The 22,700-nt window shown below is 52.3% G+C and overlaps 2 protein-coding genes across 3 annotated transcripts in view; both read left to right on the top strand.

Annotated features, from left to right (window-relative positions):
• Nucleotides 1-16,081, top strand: part of RTF2 (replication termination factor 2) — a 41,762-nt gene extending 25,681 nt beyond the window's left edge. Inside the window, exons 6-9 of one of the 2 annotated variants that reach the window (XM_047852639.1) lie at nt 11,047-11,160; nt 13,937-13,991; nt 14,101-14,196; nt 15,595-16,081. In XM_047852639.1, coding sequence (XP_047708595.1) covers nt 11,047-11,160; nt 13,937-13,991; nt 14,101-14,196; nt 15,595-15,770 — 441 coding nt within the window. In that variant the 3' untranslated portion in view covers nt 15,771-16,081. Of the gene's footprint in view, nt 1-11,046; nt 11,161-13,936; nt 13,992-14,100; nt 14,197-15,591 lie in introns of both variants that reach the window. The other variant, XM_047852638.1, reaches the window with a different exon arrangement.
• Nucleotides 16,082-19,786: 3,705 nt separating this feature from the next.
• Nucleotides 19,787-21,643, top strand: LOC125162083 (protein FAM209-like). The gene is made up of 2 exons (XM_047852640.1): nt 19,787-20,122; nt 21,293-21,643. The coding sequence occupies exons 1-2, from the start codon at nt 19,874-19,876 to the stop codon at nt 21,554-21,556; spliced, it is 513 nt and encodes a 170-aa protein (XP_047708596.1). The 5' UTR covers nt 19,787-19,873; the 3' UTR covers nt 21,557-21,643.
• The last annotated feature ends 1,057 nt before the right edge of the window (nt 21,644-22,700 follow it).

Genomic DNA, 22,700 nt, shown 5'->3' with positions numbered 1-22,700 from the left:
CAGCCTGCCGCTTTGCCGAAGTACACGTATTTAAAGCACCAAGTGTGCTCAGCTTTGTAGACGTACGTGCCCGCGAAACCATCACCACTATCGCCAGGACACATGTCCCCCCCCGCCCCCCCCCCCGAGATTTCTTGTGCCCCTTCCACTCCATCCGCCTTGCACCCTGTCTCTGGGCAGTCTCTGTGCCCTCTCTGTCTCTGTACGTCAGCTGCGTGGTCTGGAACCATATAAACAGAGTTGTAGACTGTACTTTTTGCCTCTTTTCACTTTGGGTAATGATTTTGAGATTTCATGCAGCTCATTAGATTTGTGACCGTTCTTTCCTCCTTATTGCTGTGCAGTATGCTGTCCCGTGGGCAGGCGACAGTCCGTTTATCTGTTCATCTGTGGAAGGACACGGAATTGCTCCCAGTGTTGGGATATGACGAGGTGCCATAAGCTTTCGTGCGCGAGTCTTTGTGCGGACGTTTTGTTTCTGTGTTTCAATAACTCTTCCAAAAGGGATAGTCCTTAGTACCAAAATGTAATGGTTGCTGGTTAGGTGACTTTTGCTGACGCAGAATTAACAGCAGTGCGTTCAGATGATTGAAATATATCAGCCTTTGGGAAAACTGAAAAGGTAGCCACAAAACGTGGTTTACAAAAGTAAAAGATCTGCTGTGGTTCTTGGGTTTATTGGCCACGCGTATTCACCCGTACGTAACATGATGTCAGAACTGAGTACAGCCATCCTGGAGGGACTCAGGCCACACGCGGCACTCGGTGAGTAGCTGTTTATAACGCTACTGTGGATCTCTTCACATTTACTGACTTCACAGAAAATCCTGATGACTGCTTCAGCAGCCTCATAATTACGAGGTTGCTTGATTAAGGCTTTCTTTTGGCACATTAGGGTGATTAGTGGAAGGATGTTCTCTTCCTTTTAAACACAATTCTAAATTAGGAGCAATGGCAGTTTTACAAAAATAGCCCTTGGTAGAAACTTCTGGAATGTTAAATCAGCAGGCTTTCGGGGTGATGTTAACAGGACCTGCGTTTTTGCTTCTCTGGGGGCAGATACCTAAGAGTGGAACTGCCGACTGCTGTCCAGAGTGGTTGTGCTGTTTCACTTGCCCACGGCAGTGGGGGAGCTCCAGCAGCTCTGTATCCTCGCCCATGCTTGGCGTGGTCAGATTTATTCATTTTAACCATTCTGACAGGTATACGGTGCCGATTCACTGTGGTTTCACTTTGCATTTCCCTGATGTCTCAGGATGTTGAGCATGTTTTCATGTGTTACTGCCCTTAACGTTGGCAGGTTAAAAAAAATCTCAAATACTTACTTTGGACGTGAATACTGTCCTGTTCTACGTCATGCAGACTTCATTTTATGCTGTTATCCTGTATCATTTTATAATTCTTTCCAGTAAAGGAAGCAATATATCAAGAGAATTTGTTCATCACAGAATTTGATTTGTTGAAACGAGTTTATGAATTTTTTAGAGAAGGCTTCCTTGATTAAAAACAAGATGTGTTTACCTGATAAAATTATTTGGTAATAATCTAGTTGCCTTTCTGGGGTCCCGTAGAAATGCACGAATAGGTTTAATAGGAACAAAGGTGACCCAAGGCGTTTTGATTAATTATTTTTTTATTAATTAATAGTGCATGCAGGGAACATCCTTTTGAATTTAGGGAGAAGACTGATCATGTAAGATGTCGACATTATCAGTAACTATTTTTTTCTTGCTTATAAATCCTGGCTCCTGATTTCCATAAAAAGTCATATCTCTGCCTATTGCTGTTTTTTCTGTTTTTTAAAAAGCCCATTTGCTTTTGAGCAGTGTTTTGTCTCAGATTGGACACTAGTCCCTTCCCTTCCACATCATTATTTCACATGCCATTGGGATAAAGCAGTGACTAGGCAGCATTTTGAGCTATCTTTCTCTTAAACTTTGAGCTAAAATTGTAAATGCTGATTGTGGACTGTGAATTTAAAGAATGTACTTATTTTCCCTGTGGTTTTCTTTTTCACCCATCCTGCTTCAAAAATAAAAAGGAGCCACTGCCCAAATATGCCAAGTTTTTTGTGCCAGTTTGGTAAATGTTTGTTGATTGCCCCAAACGTGAAACCTTATGATGTAATTTTGAAGTCATTTTTATAAATTATATAATACAGTATTATAAATTATATAATTATATATTATAAATTATATAATACTCTATTCACTGTAATTGACACATTTCATATCTGGCCTCTAAACAAAACCTGTATCATAAAAGGAGAAATTCACTAGGGAGGAAATACCTTCTTGAAATAAAATCAAAGCTTTTGCCTGCTTTTAATAATTTTGGTTAGGGGTGCCTGGGTCAGCATCCGACTCTTGATTGCAGCTCAGGTCATGATCCCAAGGGGATCATGGGATTGACCCCATGTCGGGCTCCTCACTGAGCATAGAGCCTGCTTGAGATTCTCTGTCTCTCTTTCTCTCCCTCTCTCTCCTTCTGCCCCTCTCCCCCACTTGCACTCTGTCTCTAAAAAAAATAAAATAAAATTTTTTTTTGGTTAAAGGGAAACCACGTGCCATAGTTTATTACATTTAGTATGGAGAGGAGGTTTTGGAGGTTTTCTGGCTTGTCATCTTTGGCTTTGTTTCTAGGCTTGTGGTTAAAGTAAAACATTCTGGTTTCATCATAGAAATGTTGTTGGCCTCACTCCACTGACAGATTACACCCCGTGTAAACCATGGCTCTGCCACAGGGAATTAGAGTTTTCCAGTCGTTTATGATAATTGAATGAAGACAGGTCCCGCGTGGAATCCCTTGTCCTTCGGGCGATACCTGGGCTAAGCGGTTTATGTATGTCCCCTCTGCAGAGACAGGGACGCGGGCTGGGCTGTGTTCGTCCGCCGCCTTCCTACCTCCCGGTGTTAGTGCCGTGCTCACGGATGCCCGGGTAGATCCGCCTTCCCGCTCGCGTTCCCTCTGGGATTGAGAAACCGCTGTGCCCTAGGTGCCACGTGCTACGGGGACCAGGGTCCCCGGCAGATGAGCTCCGTTGTCACTGCTTCACCACAAGCTCTTAAAGGCAGTCCGACCGGCCTCCCAGATGAAGGCCCTGGAGCCCCCACTGCCGTGGCTCCTGCCGTGGCTCTAACCAGCATCCAGCGGGGACCCCGGAAATCCCCGTCACCTCTGTCACCTCTTGGGGCGTGCCGGCGTTTCCTCTGTACACTGGGGGTGTGCCCGTTGTCAGCGTGGTGGACGTGTCCCGGCCTTGATTCTTGGCGACTTGTGACGGTTCTGTCTCTAATGTGAAGTCCGCTTTTGTTGCCATAATGAAAATGGAATTGTTATCACGCGACTCTTCTCCCACCGAACTCATTTCCAAGACACGCAAGTGGTGGTTCTCAACCGTGGGGAACACGAGCTCATTAAAAAGCGCAGTCTTGGGGCGCCTGGGTGGCGCAGTCGGTTAAGCGTCCGACTTCAGCCAGGTCACGATCTCGCGGTCCGGGAGTTCACGATCTCGCGAGATCTCGAGTGATCTCGCGTGAGTTTGAGCCCCGCGCCGGGCTCTGGGCTGATGGCTCAGAGCCTGGAGCCTGTTTCCGATTCTGTGTCTCCCTCTCTCTCTGCCCCTCCCCCGTTCATGCTCTGTCTCTCTCTGTCCCAAAAATAAATAAACGTTGAAAAAAAAAAAAATTAAAAAAAAAAAAAAAGCGCAGTCTTGGGGCGCCTGGGTGGCGCAGTCGGTTAAGCATCCGACTTCAGCCAGGTCACGATCTCGCGGTCCGGGAGTTCGAGCCCCGCGTCAGGCTCTGGGCTGATGGCTCAGAGCCTGGAGCCTGTTTCCGGTTCTGTGTCTCCCTCTCTCTCTGCCCCTCCCCCGTTCATGCTCTGTCTCTCTCTGTCGCAAAAATAAATAAACGTTGAAAAAAAAATTTTTTTTTAAATAAATAAATAAAAATAAAGAAAAGATAAAAAGCGCAGTCTTGCTGATTTCCGAGCCGTTTTTTTCGTCCACACAAAGTTATATTTAAGATGTTTATTCATTTCAAAGGCTTTAAGAAAGAGGGGTAGCTATCCTTGGGTGTTATGGAGCAGACAGGAAGGTTCTTGGACCAGACCCATTTTTAGTGCTCCAGTATCCTGTTTGCTCACGTGTTACCGAAGTCACAGATGGTTGCTAAACTTACTAATTTGTGCGTGCGACGGAACGTTCTGTCGGTCACGTACATTCTCTTCCCTGGGCCTCACGTTCCCTGAAATCCTTCAGCCCCCGTCGCCAGAGCCTGCGGTGGGCAGTGTGTGCCCAACGTGCTCAGTGCAAAGCAGAGCGAAGTAGCCTCCACACCAGGCACGATGTTGGTGAAGGTCACGCATTGAGCTCACTGAAGACACACGACGTCCAAGGGATAGTGGAGAGTCTCTCCCAGTAGAAATCGTTACCAAAGTTGTGGTTAAGGATGGCGTTTAAATTGTTTTCCCTTATAGAATGCTAGACTCCACATAGTGACAGATGATTTGCTTCTAGTTCTCAGAATGGAATTGTGTGGCTTTTTATGTTTTTGTCTGAGCATAGAATACGTCCGAGAAATTATTTCAGAACACGTTACTGCCTTAATTATTAGACCAGGTGTGTACATTTTTTTCTTCTTTTCTTCATCCATCCACAGTCCCCCCTTCCCCACCCCACAGCGAGCCTTAACAGCCAGAAACAAAAGTCAGCAGCACGGGTTCGGTATCGTGAGTTTCCACTGAACGCTTTCTTTAAGGGCAGTCATTTTGAATTTGTTAGGACGGATCTAATTTATTATAAAGACTTTTCCGGGGAGCAGGGGGCGCCTGGGTGGCTCGGTCGGTTGAGGGTCGACTTCAGCTCAGGTCATGATCTCACAGTTCGTGAGTTTGAGCCCTACATTGGACTCTGTTGCTGACAGCTCAGAGCCTGGAGCCTGCTTTGGATTCTGTCTCCCTCTCTCTCTGCCCCTCCCCTGCTCACTCGCTGTCTCTCTCTCTCTCTCCCTCTCTCTCTCTCTCTCAAAAATAAATACACATTAAAAAAATAATAGGAAAGACTTTTTAGGGGAGTTGACATCCTGTATAAACGAACTTTTAGTTTTGTTTTTGTTTTACAGAGATAATTTCTGTGGGTAAACATAATGAATGGGCATGTTTAAAGATGAACTGAAAATATTTTGCTGTATGTTCTAGAATATTACTGTTTTAGAGCACTTACATTAGCTTACCCAGATTAAATGATTTAATCTCCATTTGCTGGACTCACGATGCGGTCCCATAGGAACACCGGGACGGGGGTCGGGAGCAGATAGATGGAGCCCCCACTGAGCCTGGCTGGGGGAGGTACTCGGCTTGAGCAGGACTGGGGTGCTTAGTGTTGACCCCCAAGACCACGCCTGCCAGCACTCTCCATTTACTGCAAGTTTGTCTTTAAAATGTCACTCTAGCCACAGCAGTAAAAATTTGGTATCCGTTATTTTTGTTGTCTCTGGGCTCAGAATGATGCCCAACACCCAAGTTAGAACATTAGGTTTTCTTAAACTATTTCAACTTACAATAGCAGAGTAACTTTGAATTTGAACACTGTCCTACTGGCCAGTAACATAGATGTCCTAGTCACAACATGCGTACATTTTCCAGCCGCTTTGATACAAAGAGGAAAAGTCCATTTCAGGGCACCCGACTCAAAACTACAACAGAAATAACATTAATATGTTTGGGCTCAAAATGAGGCCTGAGCGTTTGGACGTGGCCTTGAGGCCGACTTAGTTATTGTCTCCCGTGTGAGGAAAGAACAGATGGTGGCATTTTAAATTTAAAACTCTAATCGCATCCTTGAAAAGACCCCACTTCTGCTGTCTTGGGCTGAAACGAAGAGTAAGGACTGTTTGAGAGAAAAAGATGCCTGCTACGTCTGCATTTGCAAATATGACTGGGGGCGCCTGGGGGACTCAGTCAGTTGAGCGTCCAGCTCTTGATTTTGGCTCAGGTCATGATCTCACAGTTGTGAGATCGAGCCCTGGGTCGGGCTCCTCACTGTGAGCGTAGAGCCTGCTTGGGTTTCTCTCTCTCTCTCCTCTGACCCTCTCCCCCGCTCGCTCGTGTGCACACTCTCTCAAAAAATAAAAATGAAAATATTACCAATACTTTTTAACATTCATTTATTTTCGAGAGACAGAGACCGAGCACAAGGAGGGGAGGGGCAGAAAGCGAGGGAGACACAGAATCAGAAGCGGCTCCAGGCTCTGAGCTGTCAGCACACAGCCTGATGTGGGGCTCGAACCCATAAACCGTGACATCATGACCTGAGCCGAAGTCGGACGCTTCACCGACGGAGCGCCCCCAGGCGCCCCGGTACTCCTTTTTTTTTAACTAAGTTCCACACCCAACGTGGGGCTTGAACTCATGACTCTGAGATCAAGAGTCGCATGCTCTGACTGAGCCAGCCAGGTGCCCCTAAAAATGTTACTGATATTGCAATATTTCTGTTTTAAAAAACCACAGAGGAAGCAAGGAAAAACATTTTAGTAATCGTACCTGCTCAGCGTCTGCCATTTGTGATCTGTGTGTAGTTAACGAAGCGTTTACCAAAAGCCGTTCTCATGTTCACGGGCTACAAACGCTGGCGGTGTCCGTGCCCAGCCTGGATTTTCTCTTCCGTCCGTTGCTTCTCCTCCCGTGGCTCCCGCTTAAATCACATGAACAGAGTTGCTTGGCAGGTTTCGTTACCCTTTCGTCCCTGGAGGATTTTGTTCTTGTTGATTCTGACCGGTAGCTTGAAAAAGAGTCACGTTTGCTTCTCTGAGTGTTTCTTCAGGACTGGATCGCTGCCTCACAAAACAGGAGACCACGGCCACAAACACCTGGTCCGGATGAAGGGCCGCAGGGTGATGCTGGGGTTCTGAAAGCCGGGTGGAATCCTGGCAGTCGTGGGTCAGATTCCATAAATGCTTTTAAAACTAGGAGGCCAAAGTTGGTCATCCGATCCTTTTTCATTAAAGGGATGAATGAAAGTCGCTTAAAAATCTTGGGTGCTTCCTGAATAGCGTTGGGAACAATCCCGGTGTTTCAGCCCCGCTCTCCAGAGGGCCCGAGTTCAGGGACGCAGGCGAGCCTGTGCCCCGTCCCTGTCCTCCGGCTCCTCCGGGGGGGCCGTACCACCGCGCCGCCGTCGGTGCCGCCTCCGTCCTCCGCTGCTGGATGCCGGTGCCCTTAAGCCCTTTCCCTTCTCTGGTTTCAGAGCTCCTCTCTCTCGCTGCTGTCTCTTCAGGCTCACCACAGACAGGCAGGTCTCTCAACAAGAGTGAAGCCAAGGCACCCGGGTGGCTCAGTTAGGCGTCTGCTTCGACCCGGGTCATGGTCTCGAAGTTCGTGAGTTCGAGCCCCGCGTCCACGTCTCTGCTGGCAGCACAGAACCCGCTTCAGATCCTCTGCCCCCGCCCCTGCCCCTCCCCAGCTTGCGCTCTATGAAAAATAAACGTTAAACAAAAACAGGGACGCCGAGATGGGAATCGTACACGGTAGCTACTTCTCCCCTGGCCCGTGTCCAGACACTTGAGCTCGATTTACTCGGTCAGGCGTGACAGAGGGAAGCACTGTTTTAAAAGTCAGTCCGCACACACAGGCACACGTTCATTTATTACACTCCCCAGAGTGCTGCTACGGGAGACAGGCTTGTGTGATGGAGACAAAGCGAGGCCCACAAGTGGGGTTTCGGGGCCAGAGACGCACGCCATCGGTCGCTCAGTGCAAATGCCGTTTGGAAGGACAGTGACTGAGGAACGGCTTCCGTTTTCGTCTTCTGAACACACAGATAGAGCGGCACATTACCCGACATTCTACCTCTGTTCCGCGGCACTTTCCTACTGGCTTTTTTCCCCCAGTGCTTTAGAAAAAATGTAATATCCGGAGGTCATATGGTTACACAATTTGTAGTCTTTTTCTTGCAGCATAAACCACTTTCTACGTTGTCAGAGACTCTAAAATAATTGTCTGCTCCTCCTTTCTGAGAATGCATTATGATTTATCTATTTTCCCCATTTTTTGGACACCTAAGTTATAAGTGATAAAAGGAAGCAAATTTAAGATAAATACATGATTGGGGTGCCTGGGTGGCTCAGTCAGTTAAGCGTCTGACTCTTGATTTCAGCTCGGGTCATGATCCCACAGTTCATGAGTTCGAGCCCCACATTGGGCTCTGCACTGACAAGGCAGGGCCTACTTGGGATTCTGCCCCCCCACCCCCCGGCCCTCCTCTGCGCATGCACTCTCTCTCTCTCTCTCTCTCTCTCTCTCTCTTTCGAAATAAACTTAAAAAAAATAAAATGCATGATGTCAGCTGTGTAGTAACTGTACACATAGAAAAATGCATTTGCAGGAAAATATGGGTGTTTTTTTACTTACACTGTGTGTTACTTTATAAGCAGAGAGGGTCAGTCCCTTTGAGCCACCTATGTCTTTGCAACTCCCCTCCCTTTCAAAAGTGACCCTCCCTCGACCCTTCAGTCCACAGAGAACAGCCACGGCCACAGCCACATCCACTGTGGATGGAAGTCTTCCTGCCCTGGGTTCACTTGTCCCCAAGGGGTAGACCAATCGCCCAAGTTTGTGGGGCCAGGCAGAAGCCTGCCAAGGTCAGGCATGCCCCAAGAGCAAGTGACAGGACCTGTAGCCAGTTGGAGGGTCCCGTGCCCAGGCTCTAGGGGACAGTCCTGCTCAGGTCCCAGCAGTTGAGGCCTTGAGAGCATGGGTTTGGTATTAATGGATCTTTTGAATTTGGGAGAGAGCAAGATGTTTCGTATGAAAGGCTCCCGACTTTTTATTGTTAGTGGCTGATTCAACTTTAAAGATACAACTCGGGGCACAACCCACCACAACGTATGTAGCACAGGGTCCACAGTCCTATCTAGACAACCAACCAGTCACACGTAGAGGAAAGAGACGGTTGACTGCCAACACGCCAGGAAAGGGGTTGCCGAGGAACGGTGGAAAGCAGGTGCACCAAGCCTGGAGGGGGGAAGGAGGAGGGGGAAGGCTAGCGGGACAGATGGGGACTCCTTTCGCCTCCTGTGTGCGCTCGGGAGGGTTCTTGACGCTGTGGCCCCAACACCGCTGGGCCCTATCCGCCGCCTGATTCTGGTCCTGAGGATCCCTTTTTATTTCCTACCCAAGAAGGGGACCCCCCCCAAGAGAACCTTCTCCCCAAATCCCCCACGGTGTTGGGGCTTCCCGGGGGTCGTCCTGCAGAGCCTGGAGGCCTCCCTGCACTGACGGCGAAAAGCAAGCTCCTGTTCTTTGAGGCCGTCCCAGCCCGGTGCCCTGGCGGCACCTCCTTGTGTCGTTCGTGTGGCTTCCCTGTGGCCTCGATGGCACGCCTTGTGGGCCAAAGGAGGGTCTCTTCAGTCGTGGCACCTCCCAGATGCCCCTAGGGAAGGAGCTGCTGTGGTCCTGTGTGGTTTTGGAGGCGAGCAGCACAGTAAAGACCGAGCTGGGGCAGCAGCTGAGGGCTCAGCACGGGCTGGCCGGCTCCCGTGTGTCGGGAGGAGCTGGGAAAGGCTCGGCAGCGTTCAGGAAGAGGGCTTCGTGTCTTGTCCCGTGCTGAGAATGTGTTCTGTAGGAGATTCTGGGTGCCGTGGGGCCGTCACGGTTCCCGTTCCGGGCAGGGTAGGCTTTCCAGGAGCCCCTGAGTCGTGCTCACGGCTCACGCGTACGGCGGTCCGGTAAGGCTGTGTCGCCAGGCGGTAGGGGACAGAGACTCAGGCAGAGTCGGGAGGAGCCCGTGCTCTCCCCTCCGCGAAAGGGCACCTTCCCCAGCAAAGCAGATGCGGCCACACACGTGCGAGGTTTCTCCCGGGGAGGCTCGTTGGAGACACGGACATGTGTCCCGGAGAAGGGCCTGTGCTGGTGCGGGCATCTCTCCCACGGGAAGACGCGCACTGGCCGCGGCGGCCGACGCTGGTCGACCGGTGGGTGCCCGGCCCTGTGCTGAATCCCCTGCGTGGTCACCCTGAAGTCTTGCCCCAGCCGGGACCGCGCCGGGAGCCCGTTTTACTCCCCATTTAGCGGAGGAGGTAACCGAGGCCCAGAGAAGCCACCGGTGTCTCTGCCTGGGACCCACACGAAGAGGAAGACGCCACCAAACAGACGCTGGCCAGGATCCTTCCCTGAGCAGGGCGGGCTCCCCAGGCAGACCCCCTGTGGCAATAACAATGGGCAGCAGCCTGTGCCCCCAGACGGGTCTCCCCGCCCCCGCTTCCTGCTGGGACTGAGCCCACTCCCCTCACTGGCCCTGTTCCCGGACTCCAGAGCAGGCTGCCCAAAGCAGGGTTCCCCACAGGCAGCGTCCGCATCACCTGAGAAGACATGAGAAATGCAGGTTCCTGGGCCCCACCCTAGACCCCGAGTCGGACACCGGCCCGGGGTCCCATGAGGCCTGGAGATTCTGACGCAAGGTCGGGTTCACAGCCCTCGGCTCCGCCTGGAAGGGGAGCTCTGCGGGCCGCTTCCCGTCCAGGCCGGGTTCGGCGGCGAGCGGCACATCACAGGCTCTCGTGAAGTCAGTCGTCGTGAGACAAGCCAGCAGGTGCTGCATAAATGTGGCTGATGATTCCTTACACGGGCTTTTCCCGAACGCCCCCAAGTGCTAGGGGCTGTGTACGGGGCCCTCCTCCTGCACACCTGGAGGTCCGGTCCCTCTAGGACGTAGAGGTCCGGTGGGGAGACCTGTGTGGCAAGTGGCCCGACACAGAAAATGCTGGGAGCCCTCCCGAAATCCAGATTCGCAGACGCCAGAGACTAGAGGGAGGCTGGCCTGCAGGCAGGCCCTTTCAGAGCCGGCCCCCCTGGGCCTGCCACGCTAGCTCCACACGCAGAACTTGGCAAAGCAGAGCTTGACTCAAAAGCTGGCTAAGCTGAGATACAGGCAGAACACTCCAGGAATTTGCCGGGGGTTTGCAGAGCGGTGGTTGGGCAAGGGTGAGGGTCTCAGGGGTAGCTGCCCTCCGCGTGGTGACGGAATGTCCTGTTTCCTGCCCTCTCCAGTGCGGGGCTGCCTTCCAGGAAGACGACGTCATCGTGCTCAATGGCACCAAGGAGGATGTGGAGACGCTGAAGGGAAGGATGGAGGAGAGACGGCAGAAGGCGAAGCTGGGGAAGGTAATGCGGCCCTCGCGCCTGCCCCTCACCTTCCGGAGGCTTCAGCCGCCTCGGCTTCGGGGCCAATTGCAAACCACCGAGCGGCCTTGCTGGCGGCTGCTGGTGGGTGTGCCGCAATCTAGGTGGCTTTCGCAACCTACGGGGGCCGGGGCTCTGGAAGGACTCCCGTCGGGGCTCGCGGTGCGGGCAGGGCGGTTCGGCTCTCCTGCACTCAGCTTCTTCATCGGTGACCTGGGGGTGGCGGTAGCTCCTGCATAGGACAGGTGTCGTCAGGAGGGGAGAGGGCCAACAAGGTGATGCCCGAGGGGGTTGCAGCCGCCAGGGTCGCTGCGCCATCACTGATGGTAAGAGTCCGTGCTGGGTGTGCAAAGCTCGTAAAATAGAAGCGGAAAGTTACCGTCACCCCAGCACCTCTGGAGAGTCCGTGCTGCTCAGGTTTGCAGGTCCCGGGGTCCCCCAGAGGTGTGGGTGGGGGGCCCGACCCCGGAAGCCTGCGATCCCCACCCTCTGCCGAGGCACTTCCGGGTGGCAGGGAACTCAGCAGCCTGCTCACAACTAGAGCCCCCCTGGCCTCCCTGCGCCCTGTGCCGGGGGACTGGCTGGGAGTGTGGTACCACCGCTCGTGGGGACGGAGGCCCGTCATGTGCCCAACCACGGCGACCGAAGCTCTGGGTGGATGTGCCACGTGAAGGCTCTGTTTTGTGACCCTGGGCTTAAAATCACATTCCACAAGCAGTGGATTCATTGCTTAATGAGCTGCCATAACGACCGGGCTGAAAACAGTTTATAGGCTAAGAAGTCTTTCGATGTGCCATCCATTCTGCCTCCAGCAGTAAATTTTGTTATTTCTTAAAGTGTTTGCGGATGATCCCTGTGGCTTTTCGCGAATAGCAAATTTTTCATTCTTTCAAAAAAATGTTGGGGACACTTGGCTGGCCCAGTTGGTCATGCGTGCGACTCTTGATCTTGGGGTCATGAGTTCAAGCCCCACACTGGGTGGAGAGATTACAAAAAAAAAAAAAGAAACAAAAAAAATTTTTTATTTAAAAAGTTAAAAATAATAAAAAACTAAGTGAGGTTCAGGGTAAATGTGGGAGAAATTTTGTAGTTAGAACTAAGTCAAAGGAATGCTTGAAGTATTAGAGAATTTGTTGCAGTAGCCTGAGTGCATAAAATCACGGGGGAAACCCTCTGTGTGGCGTGCATTTACCAGTGATGTAATAGAGATTTTTCGGAGTTGTCGTTGTTTTAATCATAAAAGGGAAAGGAACTCTGGCATGTAAGTGCACGCATTCTGCACTGGCTTTCTGAATTAACTAGGATTTCGTCATCACGAGAACAAAAAGAGAACACAGAAGGCTCGAGACATTTTAGACGATTTCCAGAAAGGAGCTGCTCGTTTTCTTCGTTGCTATCATTGACCCAGCTCAGTTTTTAAAAAGCACAAAAGGGAAGAACATGTGTTTCAGAGGAAGCTCCGGCGTTTGTATGGTCGTTAACCATGTCACTTCAGCGAGTCGTCTCCTGTCCCAGGCTTCCTGCCAAGGTGTTCAAAGCCCAGTGGAGCCGGCACACCCCTCTCTGCAAAATACTCACCGCAGCTTCTGGGAATGCCTCTGAGATACTGCTACCAGGATACCAGAATGTTTCCCAAATATGCTCACAGCTGAAAACAAGATAGAGCACGTCCTAACTTCTCTTGCTTTTTATATAAAACCTCAGCTGTGAACGAAAGGCTTCAAAATCAGCAGTTGTCAGTCTTTTTCTAAAGACTAGGTGTTACCTTCACGGATTTGAATGCATGCTTTGAGCGTGTGAAACGAACAGGAAGTTTTTACATTTTGTACAGCATTACAAGTCCCTCTGCACGTATATATTAAAAGTTCAAGGCCAGTGCCCGAGGAAGGTCCTTTTTCCACGTTTTCTACTGAGGGGAGCCTTCTGAAGTAATTGGGTTGTGTGTCTTCAGTGCCACCTTTAGGATACTCTGGAAAATGGCGTGTTAAGTTAATTCTCTGTGGATAAACACAGTTCTGTTTGTGCTTCCTGTGACTCAGTTCTAACACGGCTGTGTGATTTTAGAATGGTGATTTTCATTTTGAAAATTTTTGCTGACCAGTATAATTATTATGAGTGATGGAATTTTGGTGCCTAAAAATCTAACGGGTAATCCAGAGTTGAGATTTGGCTAACATGCCTTTTAGTATAGCCTCAAGCTGGTTTTTTTTTTTTTTTAAGTTTATTTACTTTAGTAATCTCTACACCCAACATGGGCTCCAACCCATGACCCCAAGACCCCAAGACCCCAAGACCGAGAGTCTCAGTCTTCATCTGAGCCGGCCAGGTGCCCCCAGCCTCAAGTCTTTATAGTTAAATAAACAAATATGAAAGCGGTTTGACAACTTTGAAGAAGTTACTGGAATGGGTTCGATTCAGTCCATGTTTCTGCTGGTGGGACTTGATGTTCCCATCTGTACTTTGGTATTATTTGTAGTCACCCTTAAACGGTGTTAGCCCTGAAATCTGGCATCTGAGACTTTTGAGAATGTGGTTTCTGGAATATAAATGCAGAGCTAGGCAGGCGTCTCCAGGTGTATTCCCGAGTGACGCAGAAGTGCCTGGCTGGAAACACACACAGTTACCGTGGTCTCGAGTCTCCTTCAGAACGTGCACCCGCCCTCCACACACGGCAGCGGCCTGTCCCGGGGCACAGCCACACTAGCGCCGCAGTAGAGTGAATCCAAGCACAGCTCCAGTCTGCTCTTTCTTTTTACAGAAAGCAAAGAAACCCAAGGCGGTAGAGTCTGTCTCAAAACCAGATGTCAGTGAAGGTAAGACGCTTAAAAAGGTCCTTATTCGAGCAAAAATAAGGCTGTGGCGCTGTTCCTTTAAAAAGTATATGCTTTTGTTTTTGTTTGCCTGACTGTTCTTTTTTAACAGAATCCCCAGGGCCATCAAAAATTAAGACAGGGAAGCCCGAAGAAACCAGCCTCGATTCTAGAGAGAAGAAAGCCAGCTCAGCTCCCAAAAGTGCAGGTGGGTCCTGTGGAGACAACAGGTTGCTGTTCAGAAAGCTGGTAAGCCAGCTGGTTATGTCACGGTCTTTATTGGAGTGAGTTGGAAAGCTCAGGGTCGTCCGAAGTCACGTTTCTGAGTAGTTCGTTGAGTCCTCCGAGAGGCGAAGACACAGCCCCTCTACCCCAGGGTCGGCCCGAGGGAGGCTGGGCACGCGAGCCGGTTGTCTTCTTGCTGGGTGTGCCTGTGGAATCAAGCTACCGAGGCCGCACAGAGAGCAGGACCCTGCTGCGGACACTGGGTCGGGTCGTGGCCTGGCACTCAGGGTGTTGGGCAGGAATGTTCCTGATCCCCTTAAGGCTCAGGTTTTATGCGCATCCCGCGTGGCATTCAGAGCCAGCCCTTCTGCCTCCTGGCCAAGTGTCAAAGGGCTATTTAGCACACAGTCCGGAATGCAGTGCGTTTCTCCTCGTTGCCTTTGAGAGAAGATAACGTATTTCACAAAAGAAGAAACACAGATTGGGGTGCCTGGCTGGCTCAGTCAGTTGAGCATCCGACTTTGGCTCAGGTCACGATCTCACGGTGGGTTTGAGCCCCGCGTCGGGCTCTGTGCTGACAGCTCAGAGCCTGGAGCCTGCTTCGGATTCTGTGTTTCCCTCTCTCTCTCTCTCTCTGCCCCTCCCCTGCTCGTGCTCTGTCTTTCTCTCAAAAATAAATAAACATTTAAAAAAATGTTTAAATAAAAAAAAGAATTCTGGGGCGCCTGGGTGGCTCAGTCAGTTGAGCATCTGACTTCGGCTCAGGTCATGATCTCACGGTCTGTGGGTTCGAGCCCCGCGTCGGGCTCTGTGCCGACGGCTCAGAGCCTGGAGCCTGCTTCCGATCCTGTGTCTCCCTCTCTCTCTGCCCCTCCCCCACTCTCACTTTGTCTCACTCTGTCTCTCAAAAATAAATACAAAATGTTAAAAAAAAAAAGAAACACAGATTGATTATCAGGTAACAGAACGTGTAGTCTTGTGCTGTGAGTAGCGGCCACAGCGGTTGACGGATCCAGTCCCCACCTTCCACGTAGCGGCCACCTGGCCTGCCATAGGTGACCCAGCCTCTTGGGACTCCCGTTCCTGCCCCCCGTTGAAGGAGGCGGAGAGCACCCCCTTGGGAGGACGATCTGGTTTACATCGTTCACGGGGCGGGGGCCAGAGCTGAGAAGGCAGCAGACGGTTACTGGTGTGGTTTCACGGGATCCATGTGAATCCAGCAACTTTAAGGAGCGGGCACTGGGACGCCGGCTTCCACTGTATCCAGGGGAGGTGGCGGCACATTCCCGAGACGGACCGACGTGTTTCCTGTAAGAGTGTGGTGCTGGGGGTGACCCGTGGTCCCGACCCTAACGAATCTGGCTTCTCGTTCTTCCAGCAGCAAACGGGAGCGCTTCCGGAAAAGTCGGGAAGCCTCTGTGCGGAGCCACAAAGAGGTCCATCGCCGACAGTGAAGAATCTGAAGCTTACAAGTCCCTCTTCACTTCCCACAGCTCCGCCAAGCGCTCCAAGGAGGAGTCGGCCCACTGGGTCACCCACACGTCCTACTGCTTCTGAAGCCCGTACCGCACCAGGCGCCCCGCAGGCCCTGCTGGGTCTCCGCGGGGGCGGTGCTGTCCCCTGTGCTCTGCCGGCCCTCGGCGCGTGCGCGGTGGGGAAGTCGCCCTCCCAGACCTCGGAGCCGGCGTGGTCGCCCTTGCTAGCGAGGGGCGCGGGTTCCCCGGGTGGCCGTGCCGGCACCTGCCCGCCCCCTCCCGCAGGCCCGGCACCCGCTTCCCCCTGTAGATGCGCCTGTCCCCCCAGCACCCAGAAAGACGCATGGGCTGCACTTTCTATGCTAAAAACCATTAAAGACTCCCGATTCCTCATGGGTGTGTGCGTGGCTCATTTTGACCAAAATTCTCATGCTTTTGCTGCCAACAGTTAAACAGGCCAAGAGAAACTGACCTTTACAGAGAAAGAGCGAGTTTTAAACGCACTGTGCCGCAGGTGTGGTTGAGGGAACTGGTCCGTGCCGGCAGAGGGGAGCAGGGCCTTGGCCCTCGAGGTTCAGGGCAGCTTCCTTTATCGGTTTCGAGACAGAAGAGAGTTAGGACACCTGATGTTTCGCTCCAGAATGAAACACATCTGCCTTTCCTCCATCGGTCTGTGTTTTCTGTCTTCTGTCCTCCGTAATGTTCTGGTAAGGGAATTGCAGCCTTTCCATTGATGGTGATCAGAGCAATCCCATGTCCTACGAATTCCTTTTTTCTCCCAGATGATGAAGGGAATTCTCCGTAAAACCGGTGTGTTTTACCTTTACCTGTGCTGTGTTGACATCAGTCATTGAAACGTCCCGTGAGACAGCAGATGAGCCGTGAGTATCCAGGTCTCAACACGGCCTTCTGGCCTTCTGGCCCCGGTTGGAGCATGGACGTGATTGGCTGGTTGGTTAGCAGCTGGTCCAGGGCCTGGCTTCCATTAAAAGGAAGGAAACCGAGCTGGGGGAGGCCCCGGGAGGGAGAGTCCTGTCCCCAAGTTCTCTGCCTCTACGTGGTGGGAAGTTTAGCCCCCGAGGAGGCATCCATGCTGTGAATAGAGAAGGATTTTCATCAGAATTCCATCAACATCGGGTTTTGTTGTGGACTTCTCCAGAACAAACCTGCATTACCCATCTTCTACCCACTGCCCCTGTTCCACGGAGCCCAGTTGATCCATTTCTTAGTTATTGCCTGTCTCCTTTTTCCTTTTGTTGTTGTTAACAATCAGCACCTTTCTTATTTGGTTAAGATTTCTTTTATCACAAGGAGTTTTCTCATCTCACGAAGAAAACCTGATTCATTGGTCTTTTCATAGTCAGGTGTCACTAATTACAGCTTCAGTCATCACGAGCCATTTTATGTTAACAGCCATTTTTTCTGCCAACTTCGATTCCCCTGATTTTAGCCTTAATTTTATTTTGCAGCGATTACTTTGTCCGGTTTTTCCCGGTGACCCGGTCACGGTGTCCCCAGCATCAGAACTTGAGCGTCTCAGCCCGCCCTGCTTCCCCTCGATCAAGGTCACATCCCAGCTCTGCAGGTCACTCCCCCCCACCCTCCCCCCACCCCCCTCCCCGGGGTGCCCCAGCCTCCCCCCACCTGCCTCTGGCCTCTGCTATACTCTGCAGTCTCGGTCCCCTGAGGCTGCCCCGCCGAGAGAGCCCCGCAGCCCCCAGAGAAGAGCTTGCTTTGGAGATTCCTTGAGTGTCTAGCAAGGCATCGAGTCCTCAGAGGCCCAGGGAGCCGCACCTGCCCCTGGTTAAGGCGGGGGACAGTGTAACCTTGTCCCCCTGGGCGGGACGCCTGATCTGCTGAAGAAGAGAGCAGGCTCCCAGCTGGCTCGGGGCTACCGTGGTCCTGAGCGCTCACCCGAAGGGCTGAGCACCTGACGGTCTTTATCTTCGGGGCTCAGTGGCCCGAGAGAGGGGCCGGTGACCAGCGTGCCTTCCCGCAGCACCGCACGGGTGGGCACAGCTCATCTGTCAGGTCCTTTGTCTCCCGCCAGTACTTGCCAAGCGCTTAAGTCAGCTCAGAGGGGTCAAGTCAGTGGGAGCCGAGCAGAGGGGGTTCCCGCCCCCGCCCCCCCCCCCACCGCCACTTTTGTAGCCAGGAGGGCCATGGGAGGGGAAGTCTCCAGGCTGCTTAGCTCTTTTATTGCCAAGAACTAAAGTTAGGGCCTCCCCAGAATGAGCCGAGACAACGACCACTTAACAACATGAACCTATTCTTGCCCTTTGACCCAAAGAGCATTTTGGCTCAAAGATCTGGGGGCACCTGGGGGGCTCAGTCGGTTGAGCGTCCGACTTCGGCCCCGGTCACGATCTCGCGGTTCGTGGGTTTGAGCCCCGCGTCGGGCTCTGTGCTGACAGCTCGGAGCCTGGAGCCCGCTTCGGATTCCGTGTCTCTCTCTCTCTGACCCTCTCCTGCTCACACTTGGTCTCTCAAAATAAGTAAATATTTAAAACAAAAGATGCCCATACCTTGCCTGCTCTTCTACTTGTCTTTTACTGAAAAGTGCTTTAGATTCTGACCAGGATACAAACCCCAACAGTGTGATTCCTGTCATCAAATGTCCATAAACGTTTTCAAATCAGAAACCGCCTGGGACAAAACTTGCTGAGCACTCCCGTTGTTCGGTGTCGTCTGTGTAAATCAAGTCTCTCTGCCCCTCACTACATCACGCCGTAAGATTTTTTTGGGGGGGTGACATAGAACACAGGGTGCATGCAGACACGGGGCCACCCCAAACACTCGGCCGCCGTAACTGAGCAACGGGGGTGACTCTCCCACGAGAGCCACATGAAGCTGCTCAAGAGAGAACAGGACGGAGCGTCTGTTCCCAGGATGAGCCCCTGAGGGCCACGGGGCACACCCTCTAGCACACGGCCAGACACCGGCCAGCCGCTCCCCCAAGGAGCCCCTCGTGAGGAGTGGATTCCCTTCACTGCCCGCCTTCTAATCAGCCCTTTGGATTTGCACCTCTGCCCGCCCAGCGCCGACCGCCTTCTGCAGGAAGGCCCCCGCCTCTCCAGCGGGCTGTGCGAAGGTAGGCGCCGTCGTCCCCCCGTGGTTCCCCCGACAAAACCTCTCGGTCACTGCCCAGAGCTCAACCCGGCTTGAGGCACCGGGAGGGTTCCCAGGGGATCCCTTGATGACATTCAGAACATTTAATTCCCAGGCAATGAGTCTGTGAGTCCGACGACGTGGGGGAACAGGTGCCAGCCTTGTGTTCCGTTGCACGAGATTTTGGGGGTTCGTGTCATTTTAAAACCTGATGGCTTCCATTGTCACACGGGCTGGGTCCTTGTCACCTCAGCGTCCTCAGTCCCCTCCCCCATTTACCCGGCCACCCCCTCCTTTTTCGGGAGAGCCTTCCCACTTAACCTAACCCAGCACCGCCCCTCGTTCTGTTCTCGGAAAGTACTCTGCTCTTATCACCTGTGGAACGAAGTACTGTATATTCTTGGTTAACCCAAGCGGTGCGCACTCAGCAGTGATCCACGAGTGGCGGCGGGCGGCAGAGACAAGGGGTGCGGGGACTGAGTGTGGCCACCATCTGGCTCCAGCGTCAAGCGGCCCCGTGTTCCCAGATCGTCCCTGTTTTCAAAGGGAGCCAGAAATCTCGGCTCTAAAAGCAGAGCCCCTCCCAACATTTAAATAGTGGCAAATACTTACTGCTAGAAACGCCGCAGAGGCCAAACGAAACAACATCAGCGGCCCCCAGTTTGTGGCCTCTGGTTCAATACCTTCCCCGGTCGCCTCTCGGTGCCACAGGGGCACGTGCTGGGTCTGTCCTGCTCACCACTGCGTCTGGATCCGAGAGGCAAGAGACAGAAACAGGTGAGGGCCTCTCCCGGTGGAGCCCCGGGCTCAGAAGGAATGTTCTGGCAGGGAGCTGGCGTCCCCCGGCTGCCCGTCTTCTCGCTCTTGACCCCGCCTCGGAAAGTTCTCCGCCTCCTTCAGGCCTCACTCCCGGGCAACCGCTGCGAGCCTCCTCATGGCCTAGCCTGGAGCCGTCACAATGGCCAGGGCGGCCCCCGCCTCTGTGACATCACCAACGGCCCAGCCCTGGGCACCCAGTCTCCAGGTGCAGGCACACAGACCCACCATGAGCTATTCCCTCCCCCGCCTCTGCTCACCATGCGGACGCTGACATGGGTCTTGTTCTTGCCTCTGTGCCTCTCCTGCGGCTGTGCCTTCATGTTCACGTCTCTGAGAGAGAAAGCCAAGGAACCCCAGGGCAAGGTGCCTTGCGGAGGGCACTTCCGGATCAGGCAGAATCTCCCAGAGCACGCCCAAGGCTGGCTTGGGAGAAAATGGCTCTGGCTTTTTTTTGTCGTCGTGCTGTATGTGATACTAAAGTTTCGAGGGGATCGCGAGAAGACTAAGGTAAAAGGGTGGGAAGGGTTGCCATCGCACCGATGCCGTCTCACACGCGTCCGCCCCGGAGAGGCGCGCGTTCCAGTAGGTTCCGCTCCGGGTCGTGAGGCGGAACCGAGCAGGAGGCGGGGCGCCCACCTCACGGTCCTGCGAGACGTGGGCACATCCATGTCCTGACGTGTCCTTAGGGAGGCTGGCAGTCCCCAGACCCCCGGGGGGATGGGCTACCGATTGAGGACGGCCTCCTGCTCATGGGGGCGAATGAAAGCTTGGCCTGATATCCTGTCAAGTGAGTCTTTTCAAAGTAAGGATAGAGTCAGGAGCTTGGCGTGTTTCAGGTCAAAGTTACTCTCAGAGACACCTTCACCGCTGGGTTCGTTCCCTGATTCTTGATTTCCCTAGCGTCTGACTTCTTACAAGTTGCTGAACTGGGGGCAGGTGACGTCATTGTCCCCAGTAAAGGACAAGGCCGGTCGTGAAGGGGTAAAGGTGTGAAGTAACAGCTCCTTCCTACAGTGGCTGAACAGCTAGCTGTCAGTCGGGGAAAAGGACAGAAACACGGCACGTTCTCTGCTAGACAGCCCCAACACTCCGTGGCACTGCGTCCAGACCGATAGAGCAGCGGTTGGCAACCCTTTTCTGGAAAGGGCCAGCTGGTCGATGTTTTCAGCTCCGGAACCTGTACGGTCCCCGTCGTAACTCCTCAACTCTGCCGCGTTGGCCTGAAAGCAGCCTTGTGTAATGTGTCACTAAATTGGCAAGACTGTGTCCCAATAAAGTTTTATTTACAAAAACAACGGGAGGAAAAAAAAAGAGAGAGAGAGAGGTTAGAGTGGGAGAGAGAGCCAAAGCATAAGAGACTCTTAAAAACTGAGAACAAACTGAGGGCTGATGGGGGTGGGAGGGAGGGGAGGGGGGTGATGGGTAATGAGGAGGGCACCTGTTGGGATGAGCGCTGGGTGTTGTATGGAAACCAGTTTGACAATAAATTTCATATATTTAAAAACAAAAACAACAACAACAACAACAGGAGGTACAGATCGGGCCACAGTTCGCCAATCCCTGGCCTCGCGTGCCATGCTGGAACCACCCTTACTTAGGCCAGCCCGACTCTCTTGGAACCGTGTGGAAGCCAGCAAAGTCAACAGTATCATTCACCCTGCGTATCTTTCTTGACAGGAGCAGAATCCTTCTGGGCTTCGAGGCTGCTCATTTCGCTCTCCGCTGAAGAAGACTCAAAATACTTCCCCCAGCAAAGACTACGCGTTCAATACCTTAACCCAGCTCGAGGTGGACCTTGTGAAATTTGTGTCCAAGGTGCGCAACCTGAAAGTCGCCATGGCAGCTGGAGGTAACTCCAAGCTTCAGAACCTGGAGGTGCCTGCGGACCCTCACAATAACATCACCATCTATGAGATATGGGGGGAAGAAGACTCTGAATGAATGGATTTATGTGTCAGAGGAGGAGAGAAAAAGCTGAGTGTTGACAGACCCTATGTAAACTAATAAAACTATTCTGAAGAAAAAGGATATTCTTGAATGTGACACCTTCCCCCTCCTTTCTTTAAAAAAAAAAAAATTTTTTTTAACGTTTATTTATTTTTGAGACAGAGAGAGACAGAGCATGAACGGGGGAGGGGCAGAGAGGGAGGGAGACACAGAATCCGAAGCAGGCTCCAGGCTCCGAGCCATCAGCACAGATCCCGATGCAGGGCTCGAACTCACGGACCGCGAGATCGTGACCTGAGCTGAAGTTGGACGCTCAACTGACTGAGCCCCCCAGGCGCCCCCCTCCTCTCTTTTTTTTAAACTGGGGGGGGGGGGGATAAATGTGAGACCGGGGGCCACAGCAGTTCCTGTGTTGTTTTTGCTCTCCTCGCCTCCTCGAGAGCAGGCAGAACATGGCGACGTGGCGGCAGAGGCCGGCGTGTGTGGCTGCGTCGCTGGGACCCCGATGGGATGACGGGCTTGGGGGAAATGTGGAATGACCTGCCGATACCGTTTTCAGAGCTGCTGTCTTTCCAGGAGCTGTTTGTGCGAAAGACGGAGCCAATCTTTGTCGTCCTAATTTATTACAAAGTCCAACTTTAGTTACGGGTGTAAAAGACAGTGCGGGAGGGGCGCCCGGGGGGGCTCAGTCGGCTGCGAGCCCAAGTCTCGATTTCGGCTCCGGTCATGATCTCGCGGTTCCTTGGTTTGAGCCCCACGTCGGGCTCTGCGCTGACAGCGGGGAACCTGCTTGGGATTCTTTCTCCCTCCCTCTCTGCGCCCCACCCCCACCCCTCGCAATCTCCCTCTAAATAAATAAATGAATAAACAGACATTAAAAAAGAAGAGAACGTGATTGAATTAAGGGGAGGTGTGTATGTGCATGCATATGTCAGGGAATGGTGAATTCTAGAATCATTTGATTTTCTTACCACCAGAAAAGTCTTTTTATTCATTCCATCTCATGGATTACACGTATTGACTTTTTCTTTTACCAAACTAGCAGTTATATATGTCTAATTGGATTAAGAAAAACAGAGAATTGATCTATATTTTCAGTGTCATTTGAATACAGACCAGCTAAGCAGAGATTCCCAAA

The sequence above is a fragment of the Prionailurus viverrinus genome, chromosome A3 (assembly GCF_022837055.1).
Source record: "Prionailurus viverrinus isolate Anna chromosome A3, UM_Priviv_1.0, whole genome shotgun sequence".
Taxonomy (NCBI): Eukaryota; Metazoa; Chordata; class Mammalia; order Carnivora; family Felidae; genus Prionailurus; species Prionailurus viverrinus.
Note: the sequence above shows the minus strand (reverse complement) of the source record. Positions and strands in the feature narration are given on the sequence as shown.

What these genes read in the sequence shown, in the direction of transcription:
- LOC125162083 (XM_047852640.1), top strand. Translation starts at nt 19,874, where the DNA reads ATGCGGACGCTGACATGGGTCTTGTTCTTGCCTCTGTGCCTCTCCTGC. An exon ending in GGGATCGCGAGAAGACTAAG is followed by an intron (nt 20,123 to 21,292) that starts GTAAAAGGGTGG and finishes CTTTCTTGACAG; the next exon opens with GAGCAGAATCCTTCTGGGCT.